Source organism: Bos grunniens, chromosome 10 (assembly GCF_055505025.1).
Source record: "Bos grunniens cultivar Pamir isolate PY7600 chromosome 10, Bosgru_T2T1.0, whole genome shotgun sequence".
Classification (NCBI taxonomy): domain Eukaryota; kingdom Metazoa; phylum Chordata; class Mammalia; order Artiodactyla; family Bovidae; genus Bos; species Bos grunniens.
In genome coordinates, this window is record NC_141174.1 from 32,869,715 (window position 1) to 32,897,318 (window position 27,604).

At 35.9% G+C, this 27,604-nt stretch overlaps 1 protein-coding gene across 1 annotated transcript; it reads right to left on the minus strand.

Moving 5' to 3' along the window:
- Positions 1-806: 806 nt before the first annotated feature.
- Positions 807-27,277, minus strand: ACTR10 (actin related protein 10). The gene is made up of 13 exons (XM_086320516.1): positions 27,127-27,277; positions 24,640-24,712; positions 22,751-22,833; positions 20,914-21,022; positions 18,671-18,778; positions 16,883-16,950; positions 16,283-16,362; positions 11,036-11,071; positions 8,379-8,458; positions 8,228-8,301; positions 3,043-3,124; positions 1,959-2,160; positions 807-1,218 (listed from the first exon to the last, which is right to left on the minus strand). Exons 1-13 carry the CDS (start codon positions 27,201-27,203, stop codon positions 1,037-1,039), a joined length of 1,254 nt encoding a protein of 417 aa, XP_086176642.1. The 5' UTR covers positions 27,204-27,277; the 3' UTR covers positions 807-1,036.
- Between the last annotated feature and the right edge of the window lie 327 nt (positions 27,278-27,604).

Here is a 27,604-nt window from a genome sequence, read left to right on the forward strand (position 1 = left end):
AAAGTAACACACACACAAAGATAAAAATGAATCCTTTCCTATTCTTAATGCCAGGAACCAACTCTTTCAAGTGTTACTTGGTGTTAGTATCTTCATATACAGAGCACATAGCAAAACTAGGCAGACTATAGAAAAAGGAGAAACAAAATGATCAAACTATGAGTAAAAACAGACTTGGGACATATAGTCTAAAAAATGTATAAATTCTTACTCAGTCTTCAGGACTATGAAAATACATATATATTTCCTATCTTCACAGGTACTTAGAATGAAACCAGCAACATTCTAGTAAGAGGTAGTTCATTAAAAACAAAGGAAGAAAAATAAAAATAAAAATTAAACAATGACTGAGTACATATTACAAAGAACACTGCTTTTAGAAAATAAAAAACACAAAAGATTAAAGACATTATGAAGACATGTTTAAACAGCAGCTGCATAAAAATGCATGAGTATCTTTGCATTAAAATATCTTTTCCTTAGAAATTCATAAACTATGAAGTTAAGAAAGTGAACATTTCCACATTTTGCTTACCAAATGCTTAACTTACTACCCAAAATTATCAGTCCAAAAGTAGCATTATTATAACCTGGACACAAACATCAAAACAAAAGGATCTTCAGACACAGACCCATGTAAATATCTGAAATAACTAGAAATGGTAACATTATTCTTTAGATGAAATAATTGATGAAAATAATGAAATTAATGAAGTCTCTGATGCCCAAGACAGATTATGTGAATTATGGAGAGATGCTTTTCCTCTTTTTGAAAACTTAACTATGTAACAAATCTCCAAAATGAAACCGCTTTAGTATATTTTATTGATATAAATACAACTAATTTCATAAGCATCAGCTACCATTCTACCATTACATAAGAGAAACCAGTCAAAATGATTAAATATTAATGTGACAAATAATTACAGAAATGCTTTCACTTCTAAAGTCGTCTCTAACAGCATTCTATATACTTTGTACAATTTGCTTCTAATTGATGAGATACTTGAAGCAAAGCTGAATTTTAATCAAACTTTCATTTCTCAGTGGAAAATGCTCTCTTCATCAGAGGAGGCTGATTCTTCCCAACATCGAACATCATTTCTAAAGGTGGATTATTAAGAGAACACCAATCAGGTATACGGCCTGTCTGGTTATAATAATCCTTTGAGACTGAACGGCTCCCAAGTATGTCTTGAAGTGCTCCAAAAATAGCTCCTGTGTGGTAAAAAAAATAAAAAATTTATAGCTGATATGAAAACTTTTACTGGAAAATTTTATGTACACATATATCCACTTCATTATATGACAAGAGAGAATGGGTAAAATTCAGTAAAGCATATTCACAGTCTTCAGATTAATTCCAGTTAAGCTGTTCTATATCCTATATTTTGAAAAACCGGGTAAGCCATAACTCTTGTGTTGAAAATAACTTAAATGGCCTAAACTAGATTATAGTGAAAATTACTGTGTTACTATGTTTAAATACAGGTAGAGTACGGTGGAAGTATTTTCAACTCTGTACACAAAATAAATAATAATCTTAGTTTTCTTAGCCAAAACTCTATACGTGGGATGACTTTAATGGAGAGAAGTTCATTTTAAAAAAATCAAAGTGCAAATGCTAAGAGAAAATAGACACATAATTCTGAAAATCAATAATGTAAGGAAAAGTAAATGGTCAAAGAAAATTGATTAATTAATTGTTCTATTAACTAAGTAGGCAATTTCTAATAATGAATCATCTATAACCATTAGTAATGTCATTCAGGAACCATTTACTATATAATCATTATTTTAAAAAATGAAATTCTTGGGAATTCCCTGGTGGTCTAGTGGTTAGGACTCTTCACTTCCACTTCTGGGGGTCTGGGTTCAATTCCTGGTCAGGCAAGTAAGATTTTGCAAGCTGCAAGATAAGGCCAGAACAAACAAAATTAAGAAAAAAAAAATCTTACCTCCCAGCCATGCTACACAATTAGCCTTTGCAGGTGGAGTATGAATTCGGAATGTCTTGGTGGCAAGCGTTTTTTTATATTTTGGTTTTTCTACCAAATACCTTATTTCTGCAAGTAGTCTGTGAAGGAAACCTGGCAACATAGACGTGCCACCTATGACTACCAAATTCTCTGCTAGCTGCTTCCTGGTGTCTATTGGGCACTGTTAATAGAAAGAAGAAAAAAAAAAAAGAATTAACTTTAACTGTATAAATAATGCCTGACTGAATTTAGGAAAATATACAGATTATTAGGTGATCATTTTTATCACAAAAAAGGGTCACAGCAAGCGTTCTTTAACAAGGGATTTTTTCATGTGACAAATATACCACCATGATAACATTACCATGTACTTAAATAAATCCTTAAAGATTTAAAAGCTAATAGTGTAGAATTTTAAATTCCAGAGGGCATATAGTAGTAATATGGGAGTATTCTCATTTTCAGGGTAGAATGTCTGAGTTGAGCAAAGAACATAATAAGAAATTACTTTTTGTGGAAACCTAATTTTTCGAAGGTACTATTGCCATGATATCCAGAGTTAGCTGTCAAGAGGTAAGATAAAATTCTTGGAAAAACTGTTTCCACAAGAGTTCTCTCTAAGCATCAGGAATGTTAAAGTCCTTCACTGATGTTATGATTTTCAAAAAAGTCCCCAGGTAGAGTGGGAGAAGTAGATAATATCTCCCAAAGTATTTTACAGGAGTTCTATGGCTCCACAGTCATTACATAAAAAGAGACATATATACCCTGTGGAATGAAAACCTTAATACTACACAAACGTGCATGTGAAGAAACTACTCAGTACATAATAAAAATCTGGTATTGTTATCATGGAAAAGAATGCATGATACATCTACAGCACAAACTACCCTGGGTTTGAAATGCTGTCGGTACCATATCTCAGTCTAAAGTAAAACTCAGTAAAACTTCACATAAAAGATAAAAAATGTAACCAATGGCTAAAATTAAAAATACAGATTTTAAAAAATTCTTTATAAAGGACTGTAGTCATAAAAAGAAACCATTTACAAAATAAAAATACCTGCATAAGGGAATCCAGTATTAAAGTGGCAACTGATTTCTCTTCATTATCTTGCTCAAAAAGGATCTCCACAACAGAATCTCTAATGAGATTAAGAACAGTGTTTTGTTGGCATCACAGAACACAACACAGTACAATAGGTCTACAGATATATTTTTAGTTACCAGTACTATGTGAATGTAGAGTAGTGATTAGGACACAAGGTGTCTGCATTTGTAAATGAGAAGAATAACAGTACTTGCCTCACAGGTGTTGCAATAAAGATTCAATGACTTAACAGAACAGCGCCTGGCACATACAAGGTATGCCCTAAATACTAGCTATAACTATCACTATGTATAGATTTTGGGGGCTTCCCTAGGGGCTCAAACAGTAGAGTCTACCTGCAATGCAGGAGACCCCAGTTCAATCCCTGGGTTCGGAACAGCTCCTGGAGAAGGGAATGGCAACCTACACCAGTATTCTTGCCTGGAGAATCCCATGGACAGAGGAACCTGGAAGGCAACATAGTCCATGGGGTGGCAAAAAGTTGAACATGACTAAGCAACTGACACACACATGTATAGATTTACATATATTTTGTCCACCTTAAACCTAATAACAAAAAGGACTGAAAGTCTGTAAAAGTTAATGGAATTCAACAAATAGATCAATAGTAATACAACAGATTTAAAAACAAACCTTACCCAACCCGGCCAAAAGTATTGCTTTGTTGGTCAAAACAATACGTGGCAAAGATGGCTACTGCTGCTGCTAAGTCGCTTCAGTCGTGTCCAACTCTGTGCGACCCCATGACAGCAGCCCATCAGGCTCCGCCGTCCCTGGGATTCTCCAGGCAAGAACACTGGAGTGGGTTGCCATTTCCTTCTCCAATGCATGAAAGTGAAAAGTCAAAGTGAAGTCGCTCAGTCGTGTCCGACCCTCAGCGACCCCATGGACTGGAGCCCACCAGGCTCCTCCATCCATGGGATTTTCCAGGCAAGAGTACTGGAGTGGGGTGCCATTAGTTGCCTAATAAAATACTCATTTTCCTGTTCATTCTCAAATTAAAAGAACTCTGTTTTTGGTAGCAGAAGGAAAATCTTTGTTGTGATGTAATATTTCTCTACCTTGATTGTGGTGGTGGTGAATGAGAAACCTACACGTGATAAAATCACAGAACAATATATACACATTGTACCAATGCAGATTTACTGGTTTTAATATTATACTATGGTTATCTAAGATGTAACCATTGGGAGAAACTTTAAGGAGTTACATAGGACCTATCTATATTACCTTTGCCAACTTCCTGTGAATCTATAATTATTTGAAAATTAAAAAAAAGATAAAACTCCATTTTAAGCTGGATACAAAGCCCCTCCCCAGTTAAAATACTATATTTAACAGCCTCTCTTGCAGCAGAATGTAGCTAAGCACCAGACAATGAGATGGAGGCAAAAGTGGTAGTTGGGACTGGTAGAAAGTCTCCTTTACAAGGAGAGAAGGCACTTTTCTCTTTCCCTTCCTAGGACTGCATGCTTGGAAAACACATGTAGTAGCTAACTCCAGCAACCACCCTGGAACCCAAGAACAAGGGCTATGCCCCCAAAGATGATGAGTGGAAGGAAACTTGGGTCCCTGGTGGCAATTTTTATACCAACTTTGGACGATCTACCTCTGAACTTCTTTTAAGTGAAAGACAAATTCTATCATGTTGAAGCCAGTATTTTCAGGTTTGGATATCTGGTAATCAAACTGAACCCTAACCAATGCAATACAAAACTATATATATAAATATACATATACTGTTAAAATAAAATTTGAACCACACTATGCATACTAAAGTTTTTTTGAATCTTTTTCAAAACATAAAATTCTCTTCCTGATATTCAACATACTTGCCTACTGCCCATCTTATGAGTACAGGATAATGAGGCCTAAGTGTGTTGAACACTCAGTCACTCATGGTTAGCCACCTGCCTCTAGCCTGCACACTGTTGCTTCTACCAGCTGAGCTGAATACTTACGAAGCATCAGTTTTCTTTTTCCAAATCTTTGTCAGTTAATGTGATATTGAAAAGACATAATTTTACAAGTAGTATTTAAGAAATGAGGGCTGCCAAGTGGCTCAGTGGTAAAGAATTCACATGCCAATGCAGAGACACAAGTTCTCTCCCTGGGTCAGGAAGATGCCCTGGAGAAGGAAATAACAACCCACTCCAGTATTCTTGCCTGGGAAATTTCACAGAGGAGCCTAGTGGGCTACAGTCCATGGGGTCACAAGAAGTTGGACACAAATGGGTGACTGAGCATGCACACACTTAAGCAATGAAACAGTAGGGTAGAAAATAAACACTCATTTTCTTCATTTCTTATTCTGGGCTCCAGTAAACAGGAGAAATTTTAAAACAGTAAATTAGTGAAAATAATTTAAATAAGAGGTAAAATGATAAAAAGTTACTATCAAAGAGTATTACATTCTCACTTTTTTTTCCCCAATCTACTATATTTAACATCTGTATGTTTATGTAAATCCTTTTTGAATCTCAAACTCTATTCTAATTATCTCAAAATCTTAACAGGATCTTCCATATTTCTGTAATTCTTTTCTGTGCATCTTCTGATCTAATATTTTACAGATGAAACTTTTATAATACAAATTTCATATAGCTTGGGTATGAACAAAAATTACATTGTTACCAGCATGATTATGTAAGTTCTTGGCAACTTACACTGCATCATCAGATTGAAAAATAAATAATAAAAAGGTGAATTACTAACTGGTCCTAAAGATTTAGTACCTTTGGAAGAATGAATTCTTTCTAACTAGACAGTATTTTAAAACAGGAATCAGCAAACTGTGGCCTGTAAGTCAAAACCAGTCACTGTCAGTCAGTCAATTCAGTCGCTCAGTCGTGTCCGACTCTTAGCAACCCCATGAATCGCAGCACGCCAGGCCTCCCTGTCCATCACCAAATCCTGGAATTTAGCCAAACTCATGTCCATCGAGTCAGTGATGCCATCCAGCCATCTCATCCTCTGTCGTCCCCTTCTCCTCCTGCCCCCAGTCCCTCCCAGCATCAGGGTCTTTTCCCATGAGTCAGCTCTTCACATGAGGTGGCCTAAGTATTGGAGTTTCAGCTTTAGCATCATTCCTTCCAATGAACACCCAGGACTGATCTCCTTTAGGGTGGACTGGTTGGACCTCCTTGCAGTCCATGGGACTCTCAAGAGTCTTCTCCAATACCACAGTTCAAAAGCATCAATTCTTCAGCGCTCAGCTTTCTTCACAGTCCAACTCTCACATCCATACATGACCACTGGGAAAACCATAGCCTTGACTAGATGGACCTTTGTTAGCAAAGTAATATCTCTGCTTTTGAATATGCTGTCTAGGTTGGTCATAACTTTCCTTCCAAGGAGTAAGTGTCTTTTAATTTCATGGCTGCAATCACCATCTGCAGTGATTTTGGAGCCCCCAAAAATAAAGTCTGACACTGTTTCCACTGTTTCCCCATCTATTTCCCATGAAGTGATGGGACCAGATGCCATGATCTTAGTTTTTTTAATGTTGAGCTTTAAGCCAACTTTTTCACTCTCCTCTTTCACTTTCATCAAGAGGCTCTTTTAGTTCTTCTTCCCTTTTGGCCATTAGGGTGGTGTCATCTGCATATCTGAGGTTATTGATATTTCTCCCGGCAATCTTGATTCCAGCTTGTGCTTCCTCCAGCCCAGCGTTTCTCATGATGTACTCTGCATAGAAGTTAAATAAGCAGGGTGACAATATACAGCCTTGATGTACTCCTTTCCCGATTTGGAACCAGTCTGTTTTCCATGTCCAGTTCTACCTGTTGCTTCCTGACCTGCATACAGGTTTCTCAAGAGGCAGGTCAGGTGGTCTGGTATTCCCATCTCTTTCAGAATTTTCCACAGTTTATTGTGATTCACACAGTCAAAGGCTTTGGCATAGTCAATAAAGCAGAAATAGATGTTTTTCTGGAACGCTCTTGCTTTTTCCATGATCCAGCAGATGTTGGCAATTGGATCTCTGGTTCCTCTGCCTTTTCTAAAACCAGTCACTGTATGTTTTTGTTAAAGTTTTACTGGAATCCAAGTCATGCTTACTTATTTACATACTCCCTAGATCTCCTGGAGGAGGAAATGGCAACCCACTCCAGTATTCTTGCCTGGAAAGTCATTAGGAGGAGCCAAGTGGGCTACAGTCCGTAGGGTCGCACAGAATCGGACGTGACTGAAAACACACACACACACACACACACACACGGCTGATTTTGCACTCCAACTGTAGAGCAAAGTAGTTGCAAAAGAGACCATATGGCCCACAAAGCCTAAGGTATTTAGCATTTGGTCCTTTATAGAAAAAGTCTGAGGACTTTCCTGGTGGCTCAGTGGTAAAGAACTTGCCTGCCAATGTAGGAGACACCAGTTCGGTCCCTGGTCCAGGAAGATCCCATATGCTGCAGAGCAACTAAGCAGACGCACCACAACTACTGAGAGTGTGCACTAGAGCTTGGGAGCCACAAACGCCAAGCCTGTGTATCCCAACTACTGACGTCCACGCGCCCTCGAACTTGTGCTCTGCAGCAAGAGAAGCTACCACAGTGAGTACACTGCAACTAGAGAGTAGCCCTCACACGCTGCAACTAGAGAAAAGCCCGCACAGCAACGAAGACTCAGCACCGTCAGAAATAAATAAAATTTTTTTTTAAAGTTTGATGAATCCTGTTTTAAAGTATCATACTTTATCCTCCAACTCAAAGAATGGCTAATTCTGAATTACTCTGAAGAACAGAAAAAAAATTTTTTTTAACTTTTAAAAAGTTGAATAATAAAAATAATGATAAAGTGTGTTAGTCACTCAGTCGTGTCCGACTCTTTTGCGACCCCATTGATTGTAGCTGGCCAGGCTCCTCTGTCCATGGGATTTTCCAGACAAGAATAATGGAGTGAGTTGCCATTTCTTTCTCCAGGGGATCTTCCTGATCCAGGAATTGAACCTGGGTCTCCTGCATTGCAGGCAGATGCTTTACCATCTGAGCTACCAGGGAAGCCCCAATGATGAATGATGAAGCTTAATGAAAAACACATACTTAGCAAATTAATAATACTAAAGGCTTCAAAAATATTAAGGCCAAAAATTTATTTTAGTTCATTATTTTGCTTGTAAAAATTAAGGTCTAACCTGATTGATCCAAGGACATGTAAAATCTTCTCTCCATCTAATGGGTAGTCAACATTTGGGGGTGGTGAGGGACGCTGAAATATAAATATCACAGGCATAAGTAAACAAAGTACAACCTACAAAAAGGATATACATTTCTTTTTCAGCTTACCTCAGTATTCCCATCAATATTAAATTTTGCTGCCTGGATATTTAGTCCACGCTTCAGATCACTAACAAAGCAAGTGCGCACTTAAAAGAAAAGGAGACATCATTACGGTTTGTGATTGAGTCAATGTTCCAGTTAAAACAATTCTATTCAAGTAAACATGTTAATCATCTGTTCCTTCCGATTTTATAAACTAACTCTGTCTTTAGTTAGCTTACAATTTATTCACATCTAAAAAGCTTTCATTCACTACAGAATCATAAGACATTTTCCTGCCACAAAGCCACATTAAAAAAAATCTTGGTTGGTCAGAACACAAAGCTAAATTTTGGCCTTAGCTACAGTAACACTCTTTAGTTTATGGTTTTTTCTCCCTCTTTGCACACTACATCACCTTTTTTTCACTTTGAACATTTATTCTTTTAAATATTATTTCTGCTGCAAAGTACCTTTTATAATAAGTGGCTTCAAATTATTTTCATAAATAAGTAAGAAATAAAAAATTTTTTCAAGAAGGGACAAAACTGACATTGAGAGCAAGAAATCTAATGATTTGGTTACTTACAAAACATGTTGACATAACATTATATTATACAAAATTCTTTACATTTACTAATTCAAAATATACTTGTTAAGAATCTAAAATATGCCAAGAACCTACTGTATAGCACAAGGGACTATATTCAATATCTTGTAATAACCTATAATGGAAAAGATTCTGAAAAAGAAGATGCATAACTGGGGACTTCCCTGGCAATCTAGTGGTTAAAACTCTGTGCTCCCAATGCAGGAGGCACAGGTTTGATCCCTGGTCGGGGAACTAAGATCTCACATACCTCATGGTGTGGCAAAAAAAAAAAAGAAAAGAGAAAGAATATATATAACTGAATCAGTTTGCTATTCCCTGAGATACTGTAAGTCAACTATACTTTGACTTACAGTAAGCTGGTGCTCAAGTTACAACTTTAAGTCTTCATTAACTATTTAAGAAATGTGAATACGCAGATGCTCAACATCTTACATACTTAGCATATGAAGGTGTTCTTTAAGGAAACTAAATTCATTGAATTAAAAACCCGAGAACAGATAAATTACACTTAAGGATTTTAAACTAATTGAAAAAACTTAGGTATTACATAAGTAACATAGGAAGTTTGTGAGAGTTAAGTGTACATATTGCATATTTCTTTTTAATATAAATGGGTTCCTACTACACATATTTTCCAGCAACATGCTTTTTCCCTTCATATATTATTGATACCCTTCCAAATCAATACATCTATCTCCTCCTTTTTAAAACTTATATGGGTCCCATCTGGGGTACCCAATAAATAAATAAAAAGCCATATGGTAATCCTTATGATGAAGGCATCAAATTTCATTCCGCATTCCCTCTTGCAGAGGATGCATATCTTTCCATTTTTATAAATATGCCAGAGTGCCTTTCAAAAAGGTTAGTTTTCAATTCTTATTAATAGCAATATATTAATTTTCCCAATCTCACCAACACTAAATGTCTATCTTTCAAATTTTTGCCAATCTGATGTTTGCCTGGCTAATGTAAACTTCTTTTCACAAGTTGGAGGCTATATGGAAAGAAATATTCCAAGAAGTTATCAACTGTTACATTATGGAGAATAGGACTGGAAGAATGGAAGAGAAACTATTCATTTCACTTGAGATATTTCCTCTATTATTTGAGCTTCTGCAAAAATAATGAAGAAATGACTGAAGTTTTATAATAACTGAAGAGATTTTAGATAATTATGCCACATAAGTAAGCAATATAATGAAGAACAAGATCTATTTTGCAGCCCTAGCTCTCACCTTACCTATTGTGTGACAATGAATAAATCATTTAATATCTCAGGGACCCAGCTGTACCAGAATATCTCCAGGTCCCATTTAATTTTAAAATTCATTATTGTCTAATTCTCTATTAAACATTCTAGAGTATTAATTTTACATGACACTTAATAATGAAGAACGCTATAGTTTAACTGATTTCCTTTCAGTGAATCAAGATACCAGAAAACTCAATTTAAACATTATCATAAAAATATACTCTAGCAAAGGAGGAATATTAATAATGTATCTTATTAAAGTGAATCTAATATATTTACCCAACTGTAGAATTTCTGAAGTCAGTAAAATGATTTTTTTAACATTATAAAAATGCATTTAAAATACTAAAGAAAAAAAAAAAGCTAAACATAAAATCAGTAGTTTCCATAAGCAGTATAATTGTTAATTCATACTGTGAAAACTACTAATTCCCTAGTAACTCTGTATCTCTATCACTGAGAAGTTTCTTTACTAGTACATTAAAAGTAATACCAAAAGGGAATTCTCAGGAAGTCTAGTGCTTAGAACTGTGCACTCACTGCCGAGGGCCTGGGTTCCATCCCTGGTCAGGGAACTAAGATCCCACAAGCTGGTGGTGTGGCCAAATTAAAAAAAAATAAATAATGCCAAAAGCTTCCACAAATCTGAAGAAAAACCAAAATTTTATATACATTATTCCATAGGATATATGTTAAGTAGTTTTAGGTTACTGCATTATAAATTTAATACATTTTGTATCTGTATAAATACTTAGAAACATGCCCTCCAAATGAATATTTAATGATGAAAGGAAAAAAAATAGGAACTTAGTTTACCTTTAATGTCCTCCAAGATACCTTCTGGAATTGAACCTAAAACAGAAATTTTATTTACAACTATAGAACTTTAATAAGCAGAAACAGTCTATTAAATTGCACTCACATTTCCATTTTCCATTTCAGCAAACTATTAAAAAGTACTATAATTTTTTTTAAAAGACAAATAGAAAAATCAGGTTCCTCCCTAAAAAGGGAGGAAATGTCAGCATTCAAAGTCAAGCCAAAGCACAGAAGTTGAAGCCAGATGTACACAAAGTACTAAAGAATGTGACTAATACTCATAAATTTGATTAAAAAAAAAAAAGACCTTAAAAATATAGCAGAATAAATGGCATTGGATAGGAACTGACCAAGGAAATCTTTTTTACCATAAAAAGATTTGCTGGTTATCTTGTGTTAAAGTACTTACAAGAAATAGTAAGGCTTAAAAATGAGCTACGTACTTTTCTTTTACAAAAAGGGAAGTTTCAAGTTGGCTTATCTTTCCTATGATAATGAATGACTGTCAGAGAGTGACATACTAACTTTATGCATATTTGTAAAAAGAATCATGCATAGACAATTTTTTTCTTCAAGGTAAACGTGATTTTTAAAAAAATGAGTGAGAAAGTACCTATTATATAGATTTCTTCAAATTTTTAGAAAGATTTTAAAAGATAATGTTTGGATATGTTATCATTGTTATGTAATTTTGTTGCCAATAAATCAAGTTTTCCAAGTCAGACTCAAAAATTTAGAATCTTTGAAACTCAGAATTTTTAATCCATTGTTAAATATGTAAAAACAGTCTCATTAATTTGTAAGAACAAATTATTTATGTCAAGGAAGACAGAAATTTATAGCTATAAAAGGAACCATGATTTAGTAAGGGTAATCATGCACTTCTTCCATCTGGAGCTACATATCTTGTCTGTTACTGAAAGAATTAAAATTAAAAACCACATCTTTAAGATGTTAAGCCATAATCTTTAAAAATTAATAAACTATTTAATCACAAATTTTTTAAGAGGGAGCAAAAAAATTTACCATTAGTAAATATGAATTTGGAATTATTATTTTACCTTTATTATAATAAAGGTATTACATTGGTCCTTTATTGGTCCTTTCCAAATTCTTGTGTGTTTCATAATACAGTAATAATGATATACATAAACTTTATAAATTAGTATAAATATAAGTATGTATTGCAGGTATATATTCAAAATTTTTTTTACTGGTGAGGCCAGTGTGTGATCAAAAAGTTTGAAGACTCCTAAGGAGATCAGCCCTGGGATTTCTTTGGAAGGAATGATGCTGAAGCTGAAACTCCAGTACTTTGGCCACCTCATGCGAAGAGTTGCTGGGAACTCTGATTGCTGGGAGGGATTGGGGGCAGGAGGAGAAGGGGACGACGGAGGATGAGATGGCTGGATGGCATCATTGACTCGATGGACGTGAGTCTCAGTGAACTCCGGGAGTTGGTGATGGACAGGGAGGCCTGGAGTGCTGCGATTCATGGGGTCGCAAAGAGTCGGACACAACTGGGCAACTGATCTGATCTGAATGTTAAATGTTAAAATTTATCCCATGGAGAATATAAAGATTTCCAAATCAATTTAAACCTGGCTATATATAGATGAGAGAAATGTAACTAGATTATAAAGAATGTACAAATTTAAGAATAAGTGCTAAAAACTGTAACATTTCACATGTGCTAAACTCTCTCTAGGAAAATTCAAATGAACTCCAACATGTGCCAAAGACATTTGGTAATGTGAGAAAGTTTTCTCTAGGCAACATGGAAGGCAAGCTTGAAAATAAAAGGCTTATTTTAGTTAGGAGTAGATGCTGGCTTTGGGAAGGAGCTTCTCAATCTTAGCGGTTTAATCACAGCCATTTAAACACTGCAAATGAGGCATTCATTGGCTCTGGCTTTGAAAAGTCATATTTAAATTTCAGCTAATTTAGAATAATAAGTATAATATTTTACATATAATTTACTTTTCAACTATACTTTTTAAATTAATGTATTTAGTCTTTGTAAGTTTTAAGTTAGTATATTCATTCTTTTTTGAACAAGGTTCTAAATACTAAATAAAGAGGTCACTTAAGGATACCAAATATATGTAGGACTTAGATCTAATCTTTGTCAGAACCATGATAAGAGATATTTAAAATATATTCGCATTTCTGATCCTAAGTGGAAAGTAAAAGTGTTAGTCACACGGTTTTGTCTAACTCTCTGCGATCCCATGGCCTGTAGCCCGCCAGGCTCCTCTGTCCATGATTCTCCAGGTTAGAATACTAGAATGGATAGCCACTCCCTTCTCCAGGGGAGCTTCCTGACCCAGAATGAAACCTGAGTCTTCTACATTGCCGGCAGATTCTTTACTGTCTGAGCCATCAGGGGAGCCTCCCTTCTAAGTGAATCCTTCAGCAAACAGTGATACGATTTAATTCCTCAACTATGGGGAATATATGGCTTACGATGACAGAGTCAAGATTTGGGGGCATATTAGAAGGAAAGATTAGAATCAGACTTCAAGACAGTTGGTTAAGAAAAGGGTGTCCAACCTAGATGTCCATCAACAGATGAATGGATAAAGAAGTTGTGGTACATATATACAACGGAATATTGCTCAGCCATAAAAAAGAATGAATTTGAGTCAGTTCTAGAGAGCTAGATGAACCTAGAGCCTGTTACACAGAGTGAAGTAAGTCAAAAGGAGAAAAATACCACATATCAATGTGTATACATATGGAATCTAGAAAAAGGGTACTGATGAACTTATTTGCATGGCAGCAACGGAGAGGCAGACATAAAGAACAGACTTGTAGATGCAGGAGTGGAAGGAGAAGGTGGGGCAAACTGAGAAGCAGCAATGATAAATACACATCACCAAATGTAAAACAGACAGCCAGTGGGAATGTGCTGTATGACACAGGGAGCTCAAACCCGGTGCTGTGACAACCTAGAGGGGAGGGGTGGGATGGGGGTAGGAGAAAGGTTCAACAGAGAGGGGAAATATGTATATTTATGGCTGATTCATGTTGATGTATGGCAGAAACCAAGACAGCACTGTAAAGCAAATATCCTTCAATTAAAGATTTAAAAAAAAGAGAAAGTGTCTAAGAACACACAGTTCAGAATTTTAAGGAAATATTAAGGTCAATTTTAATGAAGACTTTTATTTAAAATATCTTGGGGGACTTCCCTGGTATCCAGTGGTTAAGACTCTGTGCTTTCACTGCAGGGGGATGGGTTCATGTCCTTGGTTGGGGAACTAAGATCCCACATGCCATGAACCAAAAAGAAAAAAATCTTGGGATGCTACATTAAACTACACTAAAAAGGTAACAAAGTTTATCTGGAATGGATGAATAATAAACTGATCTACAGAATAAAGAATGCTATTATCTTAACTATCTAAAGACAACAGGAAACAATACATGTAAGGATAAAAGTCCTAACAACCTGCCCTTCTCTTTCCAACATTTATTCAACGTCCAGGCGCTTGAAAAATAAACAAGACAGGGATTCTCAAAGTCTACTGACAGAAAAAGTTAAAATGTACTATAATTAATACTGCTGAGGGTATAACAGAGAGGGGAATAATTTATTCTGCTTAGGGAAATGAGGAAGGCTTCATAATTTAAATGACCTTTCTGTCAAGGAGATAGATAAAAAACTCAAATAGGTAAAGAAAAACATTCCAGGTAAAGAAACAGTATAAATGAAGGCATGGGGTTATGGAAGAACAACGGTGCCAGGAATATAGCCTGGAAGAGGTAAGAAATTTACTACAGCTGAAATAAGGTGCAAAGGGTTGAGTTTAGTAGTTAAAGCTAAAGCTAAGTTAAAGTTAAAGGGTAGAATAAAGTTGGATTGTAAAGAAACATGTGTATCAAACCAATAATTTGGATTTTAACCTGTGGGGACCAGCAAAAATTCTCAAGCAAAAGAATAATGTAATCAAATTAATTCTGTGAAAGTTATTCCTGGCAAGAGTATGAAATAGACTAAATGGGTCCAAAGAGTAGGCTCCAAGAAAGAAGCAATGAGGACCTAGTTTACAATGTCTTTGTTTTCAAATGTTCCGTGTTATGGAGGACAGAAAAAAAACAAGACAAAAAACAGATTTCTGAGGAAGAATTCAAAGGATTGATACACTAGTTTTCTAAAATGTGAGCTCAGAAAGAAATAATCCAACAATGATTTGTTAGAATGAATTTAGGGGAAGAGATAATGTGTTTACTTTTAGAAGCCTTAAGTTTGAGATGCCTAGAGGCATATGTAGTTTCTATCTAAAATGAGCTGAAAACATGAAGTTTAGAAGAAGGGCCAGGCTCAGTGATACAGTTAAGAATCAACAGCATATAGATGTAGCTGAAGTTATGGGAACACATGAGATCACGTTTAAAAAGCCAGTAGGAGAAAAAAAGGAACAAAAAATGGATCCCTAGAAGAATATCAGCAGGGAAAGAAAGAGCAGAGCAAACTAGGAAGGAATAGTTGGAGAACTAAAAGAAAACCACAAAGGAAGAAAAGTCCTGAAAGCTAAGGAAAGTAGTATCAGGAGTATATGACGATCCAGATGCAAACTAGTACATACAAAATGGATAAATAAGTCCTACTGTATGGTACTGCTGCTGCTGCTAAGTCGCTTCAATCGTGTCCGACTCTGTGCCCCATAGACGGCAGCCCACCAGGCTCCCCCGTCCCTGGGATTCTCCAGGCAAGAACACTGGAGTGGCTTGCCATTTCCTTCTCCAATGCATGAAAGTGGAAAGTGAAAGTGAAGTCGCTCAGTCGTGACCGACTCTTAGCAACCCCATGGACTGCGGCCCACTAGGGTCCTCCGTCCATGGGATTTTCCAGGCAAAAGTACTGGAGTGGGTTAGGGTTAGGGTTAACTATATTCAATATCTTGTGATAAACCATATGAAAAAAGATATATATATATATGTATAACTGAGTCACTTTGCTACACAGCAGAAATTAATATAACATTGTAAATCAACTATACTTCAATAAAAATTTTTTTTTAAAAAGAGAGTATATGATAATCCATGATGTTAAAAGTTCTGGAAAGAATGATTAAAATTTAACTACTAGATCTGGTGATTAACAACAGCTCAATAATGACCTTGTAATTGGAGCCAGGACATCAGAGTGATGTGAGAAAATGAGAGTAAGTATGCAGTGTGGGGGGGAAAAAATGAGTTGAATGTAAACCACTCTTAAATAGATTAAAATGATTTTACCCATCACAGAGGGAAGGCTCTGTTCTTTAGCAGCACCTGTGTCAACAGTACATTGTTCCAACAGTTGAGTTTCCAACTCCCTGAAGAAGAAAAAAAAGTTACTGTAATTAAAATATTGCAATTGATATCCTTTTTCTATTTAATACTTTTACTTCATAACAGAACATGATGCTTTAAATAACAGTGGTTTTACCCTTAAAAGATGAACATACTCAAGGTTAATAAAGTGAAGTCGCTCAGTCGTGTCCAATTCTTTGCGACCCCATGGACTGTAGCCTACCAGGCTCTTCCGTCCATGGGATTTTCCAGGCACGAGTACTGGAGTGGGTTGCCATTTCCTTCTCCAGGGGATCTTCCTGACCCAGGGATTGAACCCAGGTCTCCCGCTTTGTAGGCAGACGCTTTTACCGTCTGAGCCGCCAGAGAAGTAAAGAATGGAATAAATAACAATGAATGTCCACATTACAAGTCTTCTATTGATCACTGTCAAAAAAGTAGCATCTTTTTTTTGTTGTTGTTACTTTTTGTTTGTTTTTTATTTCTTTAACATCTGCTTTTTTGGTACAGGTGAAGCAATGTGCTAAATGCCAGGAGACTTACTTGTGAAGAGCTTTTCCTCCTAAGGGGAGTGCTCCCCAACAATTTAGTACTGGGATTCCTTCATATATCTATAAGGTAGTCAAGGATATTACTAGTTGAGGAGGTAAAAATGTGTTTCCCTCACCTCTGCACTATTATTCTATATCAGCTTGGCCGGCTAAATTCTTTAAGGAGTTACAGAAAAATCAGTCTTTTTTTCTTCTCCAAAGAAAATAGCTAAACATATACATACAAATACATGGTAAACAACACACACAGAGAACTCATCTGTTAGAGCCTGGGTGTCCAAAAAAGTAGCCACTGTCCACATATGGCTGGTCTGAACTAAGATACACTATAAGAATAAATTCCACAACAAATTTAGAAAACAGTAAAAAAAAAAAAAAAACTGTAAAATATTCCATTATAATTATGTTAATTATATATTTAAATGATAATATTTTAAATATACTGGACTAAATACACTACTAATTTCATCTCCTTCATTTGTATTTGTAAACTTTGTAGCTCTTAGAAAAATTTTAAATTACATGTCTCACACTGTATTTCTATTAGAGCTGAGAGAACAGTGAACGATATTGTACTATGGATTTGCTACCTTATTTTACATGTTGTTTTTCCTGATGTTTTATAAAGTACATTATTTATGAAAAGCAAAAAGTCTATGGGTAGGAACACTGGCTTTGAAAACTAACATGGGTTTGTATCTTGCTGTACACTTCTATTAACTTGGGTCAGCCACCTATCTCAACTTTCAGCTTCTCACTTATATAATAATACTTTTTGTTATGAGACTTACACACGAAATACTTTCTATTTTAAAAAGCTATTGCCTAATTCAGTTCCTGAGCAGCTAATGATCCTTGATTTCCTTCCCATGATTATTTCTTCTAACAAACACACATATAGATCTCAAAATTCCAAGAGTTTCGCACTTACGCACTTCAAATTCCTTTTCAAATGTAGCAAATATCTACTCTAACGCTTGTAAGAAATATTTATACCTATACTTAAATTCATTTAATGACTGAGAATAGACCAGTTTATAGTCAGTAATTTCATTTTGTAACAGCTGAAATTACTAGGGAGTTCTTCCCTATGGCATATGATACAAAAACTATAGCACTTACTGCGTAAGTTATATTCCAGGTTCTATACTAAATACTTTACACTTATTATCTCACTCTAGTCACACAATACCCCTATGAGGTGCAATTATTTTAATTCCCATTTCACAGATGAGGAAACCTGGGCCAAGGGGAGAGTAAGCTACTTGCCCAACATCATACAACTAGAAAGCTTAGCTGAGACTTAAACTTATGTATTTGATTCCAAACCCCAAACTCACAAACCCTATGCCATACTGTCCCCATGATAGCCTCAGGAAATTGAGAGGAAAAAAAGGAATTTACTTTTCGACAGTGAGCCCTTCAGTTTTTTGAAGGTAGATCTCATGTTGTCATTAAGTTTTAATTTTTCTTGATTTAACTTTCTCATTTGTTTCCAATCACTCTTCATATGACTTATTTTAAAACTTTACTATCCTATCCAACTTCTTTGATCCTAGGTCTGATCTCTGGAGTATATACTGGGATCAAGCCATAATGACAATTTCTACAGAAAGTACATCTAAATCTCAAAATCCTGTGAATTTTTCCCACATATATCATATTTGTACATGATAATCCAAAATAGCTTGATGCAACAAAAACAATTTGTAATAAGCCTAACTAATTATTTCAAACTAGAGTAAAAACTGCAAAATTAGCTGGTTTACAAAAAAGATACAGGTAACACCAGGCTCTCCCTATATCCACAATCTAGGACCATGGCAGAGTTTATCCCAAGTGTAAGAAGAGCCATTAGATGACTTGGAGCAAGCAAGACAGACGGAACCTAGAAAACAACAAAACCAGAATGAAAGTCAGTAGTTGAAGGTGTTTCCTTTACATTTCAAATATATTTGAAAAAATTCATAATTATGATACTTACTCAACCAGTTTATAGCACCTAATAAAGAATTAACTGATTTACTTGAATTCACACATAATCAAAATATACTGTAATACACAAAAACATTCTTTAAGTTCTACAAGTTGTTTCATTTTGAAATGACAATTATAAAACATTTCTATTAACTCAGTTCTTTCTCTTTTGGAAGAAAAACCGAAAATAATAAAGTGATGGTCCAGAAACACACATTCAAAGAAAATGCTAAATTTAAAAAATAAAGAGATGTTTTTACCTTTTTTTTTTTTTGCTCAGCCTGTGCACACGGGTTGTGTGAACAGGTTGTGTGAAGCACTAATTGATTTAATTGTAGTAATTTTTTTTTTCTTGATTTCTTTTTTAATTTATTTATTTATTTCAGTTGGAGGCTAATTATTTTACAATACTGTAGTGGTTTTTGCCACACACTGATATAAATCAGCCATGGGTGTACATGTGTTCCCCATCCAATTTCTCTGTTTCTATCTATACCAGATAAGAACACTAACATAAACACAACTCAAATGATGGTAAAGATATCTATTTTTTGAATTTAGCATTTTCTTTGAATGTATGTTTCTGGACCATCCCTTTATTGTTTTCAGTTTTTCTTCCAAAAGAGAAGAACTGAGTTAATAGAAATGCTTTATAAGTGTCATTTCAAAATGAAACAACTTACAGAACTCAAAGAATGTTTTTGTGTATTACAGTATATTTTGATTATGTGTGAATTCAAGTAAATCAGTTAATTCTTTATTTAGTGCTATAAAATGGTTGAAATAGAAACAGAGAAAAAGAATTCTTGACTGTCCTTACTCACAAAGTTTATAATATGAATTATATTTTTTAAATGTTATAATATAGTAGTTAAAAACAAAAGTGAAGAACTACAAAAATCCTTAGTTCTAAGTGACACTTTTCAGTGAAAATCCTGCCAAATTCAATCAAAATATGGAAGTCCATCATAACCAAATAGCAAACAAAATAATGGATATATTTCCCTTGCCTAAGTACAGCAGGTATTCTGATAATATACTAGATAAGAACACTAACAAACAAAACTCAAATGCTAAGTCCCAGTAAAAATACAGAAAATCATCTATTTTATTTAGATAAGAGCTGAAGTAACTTCTTACTATGTTTTGCATTCTCTCTACTGCAAACCAAATTCCTGATTTAAGTATAGGAGGGTATGTATAGGGTATAGGGTATGTATAGGGTATGTACAGTTAAGTATAGGAGGGTATGTAACCTGTTTCTCTGTATCTGTCCTACTAAATTATAACTTAGAAAAATTAACTGCCCTTATCTCATAAATAAATTGTGATTTTTGATATATTTTGTATTTGGTAGAATGTATGAAAATTACATTTTTATGTGCTCAGTTTCTTATATATTGTACACATTTTATACACTCTTGCTAAAAAAACTTTAAATTTGCAAGGCAAAAATTTTTTAAATGTTAAACAATAAAGATTTTGGCCTACTATGAAATGTAATCATCTTATGTCATAATTTTGGTCTTTAAAATAATCTTACTTAACTCATATAAAATGACAGGTATGAATAATATCACTAATATCAAGATCTAAGAGTCATTCCTGGCATTGTCCACTTACTCTATGGGAGACATTATTTGAATTCATTTCTAGGAATTTAAAGCCTATGAAATGAAAATGAAAGAGCTGGAAAATTTAGAACAGTCAGCATACCTAAAAAATGAAAAACTAGAGAGACCTGGAAGAAAAATATCATAAACTTCACCAAAGAAGTTTTCATTTCAGGAGAAAAAAAAAAACCAACCCAAAACTTAAAACCTGTAGTAAAATAAGTAAGAGAAAGAGCAACAAATAGGAACCTTCAATTATCCAATTATCTACGTATTAGATAAAATGCTAATTATGCATGAAATAACCATACAAAGAAAACAGATGGTCAGTTTATTTTGTCATCCAATTCCTCTTTTCAACGAAGGAAAAAAAATGAGGACCTTTTAGTTTAAGCTTTGAGTACCTACTAAAAACAACATAAAAAACAGGTACCTCAAAATACTTGAAAAGAACACGAGTGAGTGTCTCTCTGAAGTGGGAAGGACATAATACAGACTCGATAACCACAACTCTGCGGTCTCTGGGATTCACCAATAGATGCCTGAAAAATGATAGTTTTTAACAATTTTAAAAGTTTGTATTTTTTTACATAATGCAATTTGTTAAGGTTAAAGAAACTGTACCATTTTCACTTAAGAAGCTTTATAACAAAAAGATATCTTCATTTTATGATCCACGAAAGACGTTTATCGCTATTTTCATGTTATAAATTTCTTTATTCAATTTTTAAAGGTTATTTTCCATTTGCAATTATTACAAAATATTGGCTATATTCCCTATGTTGTACAGCATAGCCTTGAGCCTATCATACACCCAAAAGTTTGTGCCTCCAACTCCCCTACCCCTATGTTGCCCCACTAATAACCTTTAGTTTGTTCTCTGTGTCTGTCAGTCTGCTTCTTTTTTGTTATATTCACTGCTGCTGCTGCTAAGTCGCTTGAGTCATGTCCGACTCTGTGCGACCCCATAGATGGCAGCCCACCAGGCTCCCCCGTTCCTGGGATTCTCCAGGCAAGAACACTGGAGTGGGTTCCCATTTCCTTCTCCAGTTATATTCACTGGTTTGTTGTATTTTTTAGATTCCACAAAGAAGTGATAACATACAACATTTGTCTTTCTATCTGACTTACTTCACTTTGCATTTGTTAGTCACTCAGTCATGTCCAACTCTATGTGACCCCAAGCACCGCAGCCCCCCAGGCTCCTCGGTCCATGGAATTCTCCAGGCAAGAATACTGCAGTGGGCAGCCATTCCTTTCTCCAGGGGATCTTCTTGACTCAAGGATCAAACCCAGGTTTCCTGCATTGCAGGCAGATTCTTTACTGTCTGAGCCACCAGGGAAGCCCTCACTTGGCATTATGCCGTTCAAATCCATCCATGTTGCTACAAATAGCAAAATTTCATTCTTTTTTATGGCTGAGAAGTATTCCATTGTATATATATCAATATATATGCCACAGAAAGACAACATTTTTGATCTCTTATTATATGCCACGTACTGTGTCAGGAAATTTACATATATTAATTCATTTATCTCAGAAAACAAAAACTAAACCCTATTATGAATATTAACTTGAGTAATTAAAAGGATGTGTTCTTTTTTTAAGCTACAAAAGTAGTATACACTCACAAGACTCCAAATATTATAGAAGTTTATAACTTGGAAAGTACAAAAATACCTTATACCTCTTCTAACCAGAAACTATTACTAACAGCAGTTTGTATATTTTCATTATTGTGTGTTGTTGTCGTTTAGTTGCTAAGTCGTGTCCAACCCTCGCAACTCCATGGTCTGTAGCCCTCCAGGATCTTCTATCCACGGGATTTCCGAGGCAAGAATACTGGAGTGGGTTGCCATTTCCTTCTCCATCATTACTGTGTATTTATATTTATATATTTTAACAGAAATATTCATCCCATAGATGCTGTTCTATAAGATTTTAATTAACAGAATATCTAAGACATTTCTGTATCAGTACATATGGATATAAAACTTTTTTGACAATACAGTGTTTCACGATATGGATGTATTAATACAGTAATTAAATTATCCAATCCCCTTTACTAATGGACATAGTATTTCCTTATGCTTGCCAGTTTTCTAGTCTTCAAACATGCTTTTAAAAAGATTGAATATGAAAAAGTTAAAATGGCAGTTGGAAATTAACCTTTTCTTTCACATTAGAAATAATATGACCAAATATCACTATTATGGGCACTAGGAAAAGCTGGGGGAAGGGGGGCAAGGAAAACACAATTGCATTTTACCTGAAATATAGTATATGGATGAATTCCTTTAGGTAGGAATATAGTTCTTCTGTATTGATGTTATATTGTACAACTCTGATAGGCTATAAAAAATTAAAATGATTTATTAATTTACAGTAATAAATCTCAAATTAAACATGTTTATTTACTTTACAAATGGATTTTCTGATAACAAATCAAAAGCAATTTGTATTTAGAATAGATGTAAATATTAAAAATAGATTAATCACTTAAATTAGAAATCTTTAAGAACCGGCATGTCCAAGATGACAAAACATTTTGGTTTACAGAATAAGTCTGTACACACAGTGAGTAAAGACCAATGCTCATTACATTTTTCATCTGACATTATTTTGGCATCATCAGCAAAAAGCACCATCAACTAAAAAGCATCAAAGGCTTCATCAAATACTCCAGACTTGGTTCAGTTTCTGTTAAATTAGTCCCAAAACACTGACATTTGTCCTCCTGTAGTAGCACTTCACTTGACAGTCTCTTTTAGTTGATATAGGGACAGTCCCAAAGTAAATCAGCTCATAAATATGTGTGGTAAAATAAAAACATGCACCATTACCACTAAAGCAAACACTACCAAACCAGGGTGCTGCTGCTGCTGCTGCTAAGTCACCACTAATACATCACCAGGGCTCCATTCACTGCATCCTGCTCCAACTTGCACTTTTATGAAAACAAATATGCTTATATTTGTTAAATAAGGGAATAATGTCTACATAATAAGGAAGGTTGTACAGTTCATATTAGGCAAGAGGAGCTGAAATGATAATAGGAGAGTTATAACCTTCATCAAGGTAAAGGAAGTCATCAATTCAGTGGTCACAGAAATGGGCATTCTTGCAGATTTATTTTTAAAAAGTTTAAATGATCCAGTGTACCAGGGGCTACCATACCAGAGTGAAGCCTTTCAAGACCTTTTACTGGGCTGCATTTCTTTCTGGTCCCACCTTAACAATAGCTCAAGCGGCTCAGAGCTCACTTCTGTACCTTCTGTGTCTCAGTACCCAGCAACCAACAGTTTCAACTATTCATTTTACTTTAAATATCCCCAAGAGAGCCTTCAGCTCAGTTGTATCTTAAAGTTATTCCAATTTTTGTTTTTGCTAGGGCTCAGATTACAAAGTTACATGGGTTTTAAGTTATCTGCTCCAACCCAATTTTTCCCAAAACCTGTCTTTGTTTGCAATCAAGGAGAGGTTTTTCAGGAATGCAAATAGTGAGTTACGGTAGAAATATCTGTATTCAATTTTAACAAGCAAATTTTATGGCATGCAAAATTATTCTTTCTATTGTTCCACAATTCCTAATCTGCAAAATTAACTCTGGCAAGAAAGTTTCTTTTAAAAAATGTGTTTTTCACAGGTCCTTTGAATTACAGATAAAGAAATGAGAATCTGGCTCATATTTTTGAACAGGGTAAGAATAAAATGATTCTATAATTACATTACAAGGCTCATGCAATTATTTTACTAAGTTTAAAAACTTTCTCTTAATGTTATAGAATTACATTTATATCCAAGTTGTATAGAAAAAGCAAATCTGTAGAAACAGAAACAACATCCATGGTAGGGTAGAAGTGATGATCAACTATAAACAGGCATTAGAAATCTTATTAGAATGATAAAAATGTTCTAAAACTGAACTGTGGTAATGGCTGCATAACTTGATATATTTACCAAAAATCAATGAACTGCATGCTTAAAGTAGGTAAATTTTGCGATATGCAAAATTAAACCTAAATAATCAAAAAAGTTTTCTTGGGTTATACTCTAAGCTATGCATTTAGCACTGTTCTAATCAATCTTACTTAAAGTCATATTTAAAAATATTATACAGAACAGCATTTATTTTGCTAATTTGTTTAAAAAAAATACCTTAGGCATGCCAGCTTTTTTTATCACACTGGGAATTATACATCTTGGACCAGTTTCTCCAGCAAATCCACATCTGCAAATAAAATAGAAAATTGATATACATTCAACTATTATAACATTCTTTCTATATATTTGTCACAGAAACAAGGTTTTGTGTATTTTTTTCAAAGCAGTGGTCACAAAAACATCTAGAAACATCTCTGATGTATTCAAAGGGGAAAAAAAACTAAGGAAAAGTTAATATCACCTATTGTCGTGTCCTACTCTTTGCAACCCCATGGACGTCCATGGAATTCTCTTGGCCAGAATACTGGAGTGGGTAGCTTTTCCCTTCTCCAGGGGACTTTCCCAACTCAGGGGTCAAACGCAGGTCTCCTGTATTGCAGGTGGATTCTTTACCAGTTGAGCCACACGGGAAGACCTAGAATACTGGAGCAGGTAGCCTATCCCTTCTCCAGCGGACCTTCCCCAGCGAGGAATCGAACCGGGGCCTCCTGCATTGCAGGCAGATTCTTTACCAACTGAGCTATCAGGGAAGCCCATTCATAAGTAAACTAAAGGTAAAAAAAATAAAATAACTTTGAATTAGCACTAGTGAAATAAACCAGTGTATTATTTTACAGTAGCATTAACTATTCAGTTTTTAATTTTATTTGAATTTTAGGTAATACATCTCTACAGCCATGAGTCTGTACTCCAGTTTCTGATTTCATTCCTATATATAGTTCATGTTACTCATAATTCCATCATTCTAATATTATTTAGTTTCCATACTGAAGTTTCCTTTGGTCTATTTTTAAAACTATGCATATCTGACATAATTATAATCACACTGTTCATATAACATGAATTCATAAAATAAGCTTTGCCCAAACTATTAGTTTTCACTGCCATCATTTTTTAAATTGCATAAAATACTTCATCCTTTTAAAAAAAAATTTTTTTCCTTTCTTGATTATTTAAGTATTTCCATTTCTGTTTCCCATAAAACAAAACTTTGCTAAAAATGCTGTTAAAAACGATTACCATGTAAGTTCAGTCTCAATACTATCTCTTTTTGTCCTGTCTGGTTTTCAGTACTCATCTCCTCCTATTCCCAAATAGCTTTCTCTATCTTCTTTTAGTTACACCCCTAGGTTTACCTGTTTCAGTGCTCCTCAAACTCCAGGATGTAACCCACTGGCTGGATGCATAAACCCATCTCATCACTTTCCTGTTGTCTTTGTCAATAACCATCCTCCTATATACTAGCATTCCACTTCTCATTTCCTCAATATACCTAAAGTAATTATCTTTGGGTGTCAACCTCAAGGTACTTACTATGCTATTAAAACAAACCTTTAAAATAAATTTAACAATGCATATATGGGAAGATCTTGCATAGAACAGTAAGAGAATATCATGAACCAAGAACTATGTTTATCCAATTATCGAGCACCTGATGTCCAATTCTTTTCATTTTTTTTGGCCATGCTTGGTAGCTTATGGGATCTTAGTTTCCCAACCAGAGATTCAACCCAGGCCCTTGGCAGTGAAAGCACCAAGAACTAACCACTGGACCGCCAGGGACTTTCCTCCAATTTCTTAAACAGGCTCTTCTGACCACTTGTTCAACAAATAGTTATTAAACACACACTGTATGTCAGGCACTATTCAGGGATATACAAAATTTTTTCAAACAGTTTCCATTATATATATGCAATTCTGGCTGTCACTTTCCTTTTTTCTTGAGCCCAGTGCAAGGGTTCTAAATCTGGAGTCCACAGACCACTGCGATGGGCCACCAAGCCTTGAAATTGTGTGCAAGTATTTTAAGGTTTGTGTATTTTTGGCTTTCTTTAGGTCATCAATAGGATTTATGTCATCCAAAAGGTTGAGAATCACTAATCTAGAGTTTACAAGTTGCCTTTTAAAATATGGTAAATTTCGTAATCTAAAAGCTGTGGGGGCGGGGGGGGGGGAGGTGGGCAACAGAGGATCTCTAATGTCCACAGGGTTTCGGATCGTTACGTATTCAGTCTTCCTAATTCGACGTCCCACTCTTGGGAAGCAAGATACATTTGAATTTCCAGCACCAATAGCATCTCCGTTCAATAAATGTTTAATAATGAAGGCCGTCATCAAGCATTACAGTTCGGCTACCACCTTTCTAAGGAGATAAAATTAGGATAAGCGCGGCCTAAGTCATCGCTGTCATCCCCTGCATAGGTGACCCCAAAGGGTCCGTTCAGTTTGGGGGTGACGACAGGGGCGGCAGTGAAGGCCATTCTCTCGAAGCCTCTTGGGCCTCTCTAGGAATCAGAACCAGACCGCCCAACGGATCCCCGGGATTTGCATCGCCCACGGTGCAGGTAACAGGGGCCGGCATTTGCGGAGCTCCCGGGGGCGAAGTGAAGGCCTAAACAGCCGCCCTAGAGACTGCGATGAGGACCCGGGCTGGGCCTGGGGCTCCGCTACCCGCCCTCCCTTCCGGACGCAGTCACTCACTTGGTAAAAGCCTCTCCCAGATCTATCACGACCGCCGTTTTCTCCCCGCCGCTTCCCAGGCCCTCGTACAGCGGCATGGTAGCAAACAGGCCGATAAATACCTGGAGACCTACCGACCCCGGCAGCCGACAGATCTCGGCGCTCGGGGGGCGGGGCCGGGGGACGGCGAGCGGGCGGTGGCGCCGGCGGGGACCTCGCGTGGGCGCGGCGCACGGGGCCCGGGCTGTCCCTGGCTGTGCCTCACTCCACGTCGGTCCTGAACCCTCGCAGGCGCCGCGTCCTGGGCACTAGGGAGCTACGAGTGCACGCGGCCGCTGTTCTGGATACAGGTTGGGTCGAGGGTGGAAAACACCGAGGGCCGAGACGATCAGGCGCGCCGGACGCCCCTAGCTGGGGCGGAGCCAACCCCGGGTCCTTCCCTCCGGACCGCCCCTTGGGGTAAGGGTCTTAGGAGCGCTTTTGTGGCTTAGGTGTCAGA

Coding starts and splice junctions, on each gene's coding strand:
- ACTR10 (XM_086320516.1), bottom strand. CDS start 27,203: ATGCCGCTGTACGAGGGCCTGGGAAGCGGCGGGGAGAAAACGGCGGTC. Junction 24,713..27,126: donor CTGGGAGAGGCTTTTACCAA/GTGAGTGACTGC, acceptor TTTTATTTGCAG/ATGTGGATTTGCTGGAGAAA. Junction 8,302..8,378: donor ATATTGATGGGAATACTGAG/GTAAGCTGAAAA, acceptor TTTATATTTCAG/CGTCCCTCACCACCCCCAAA.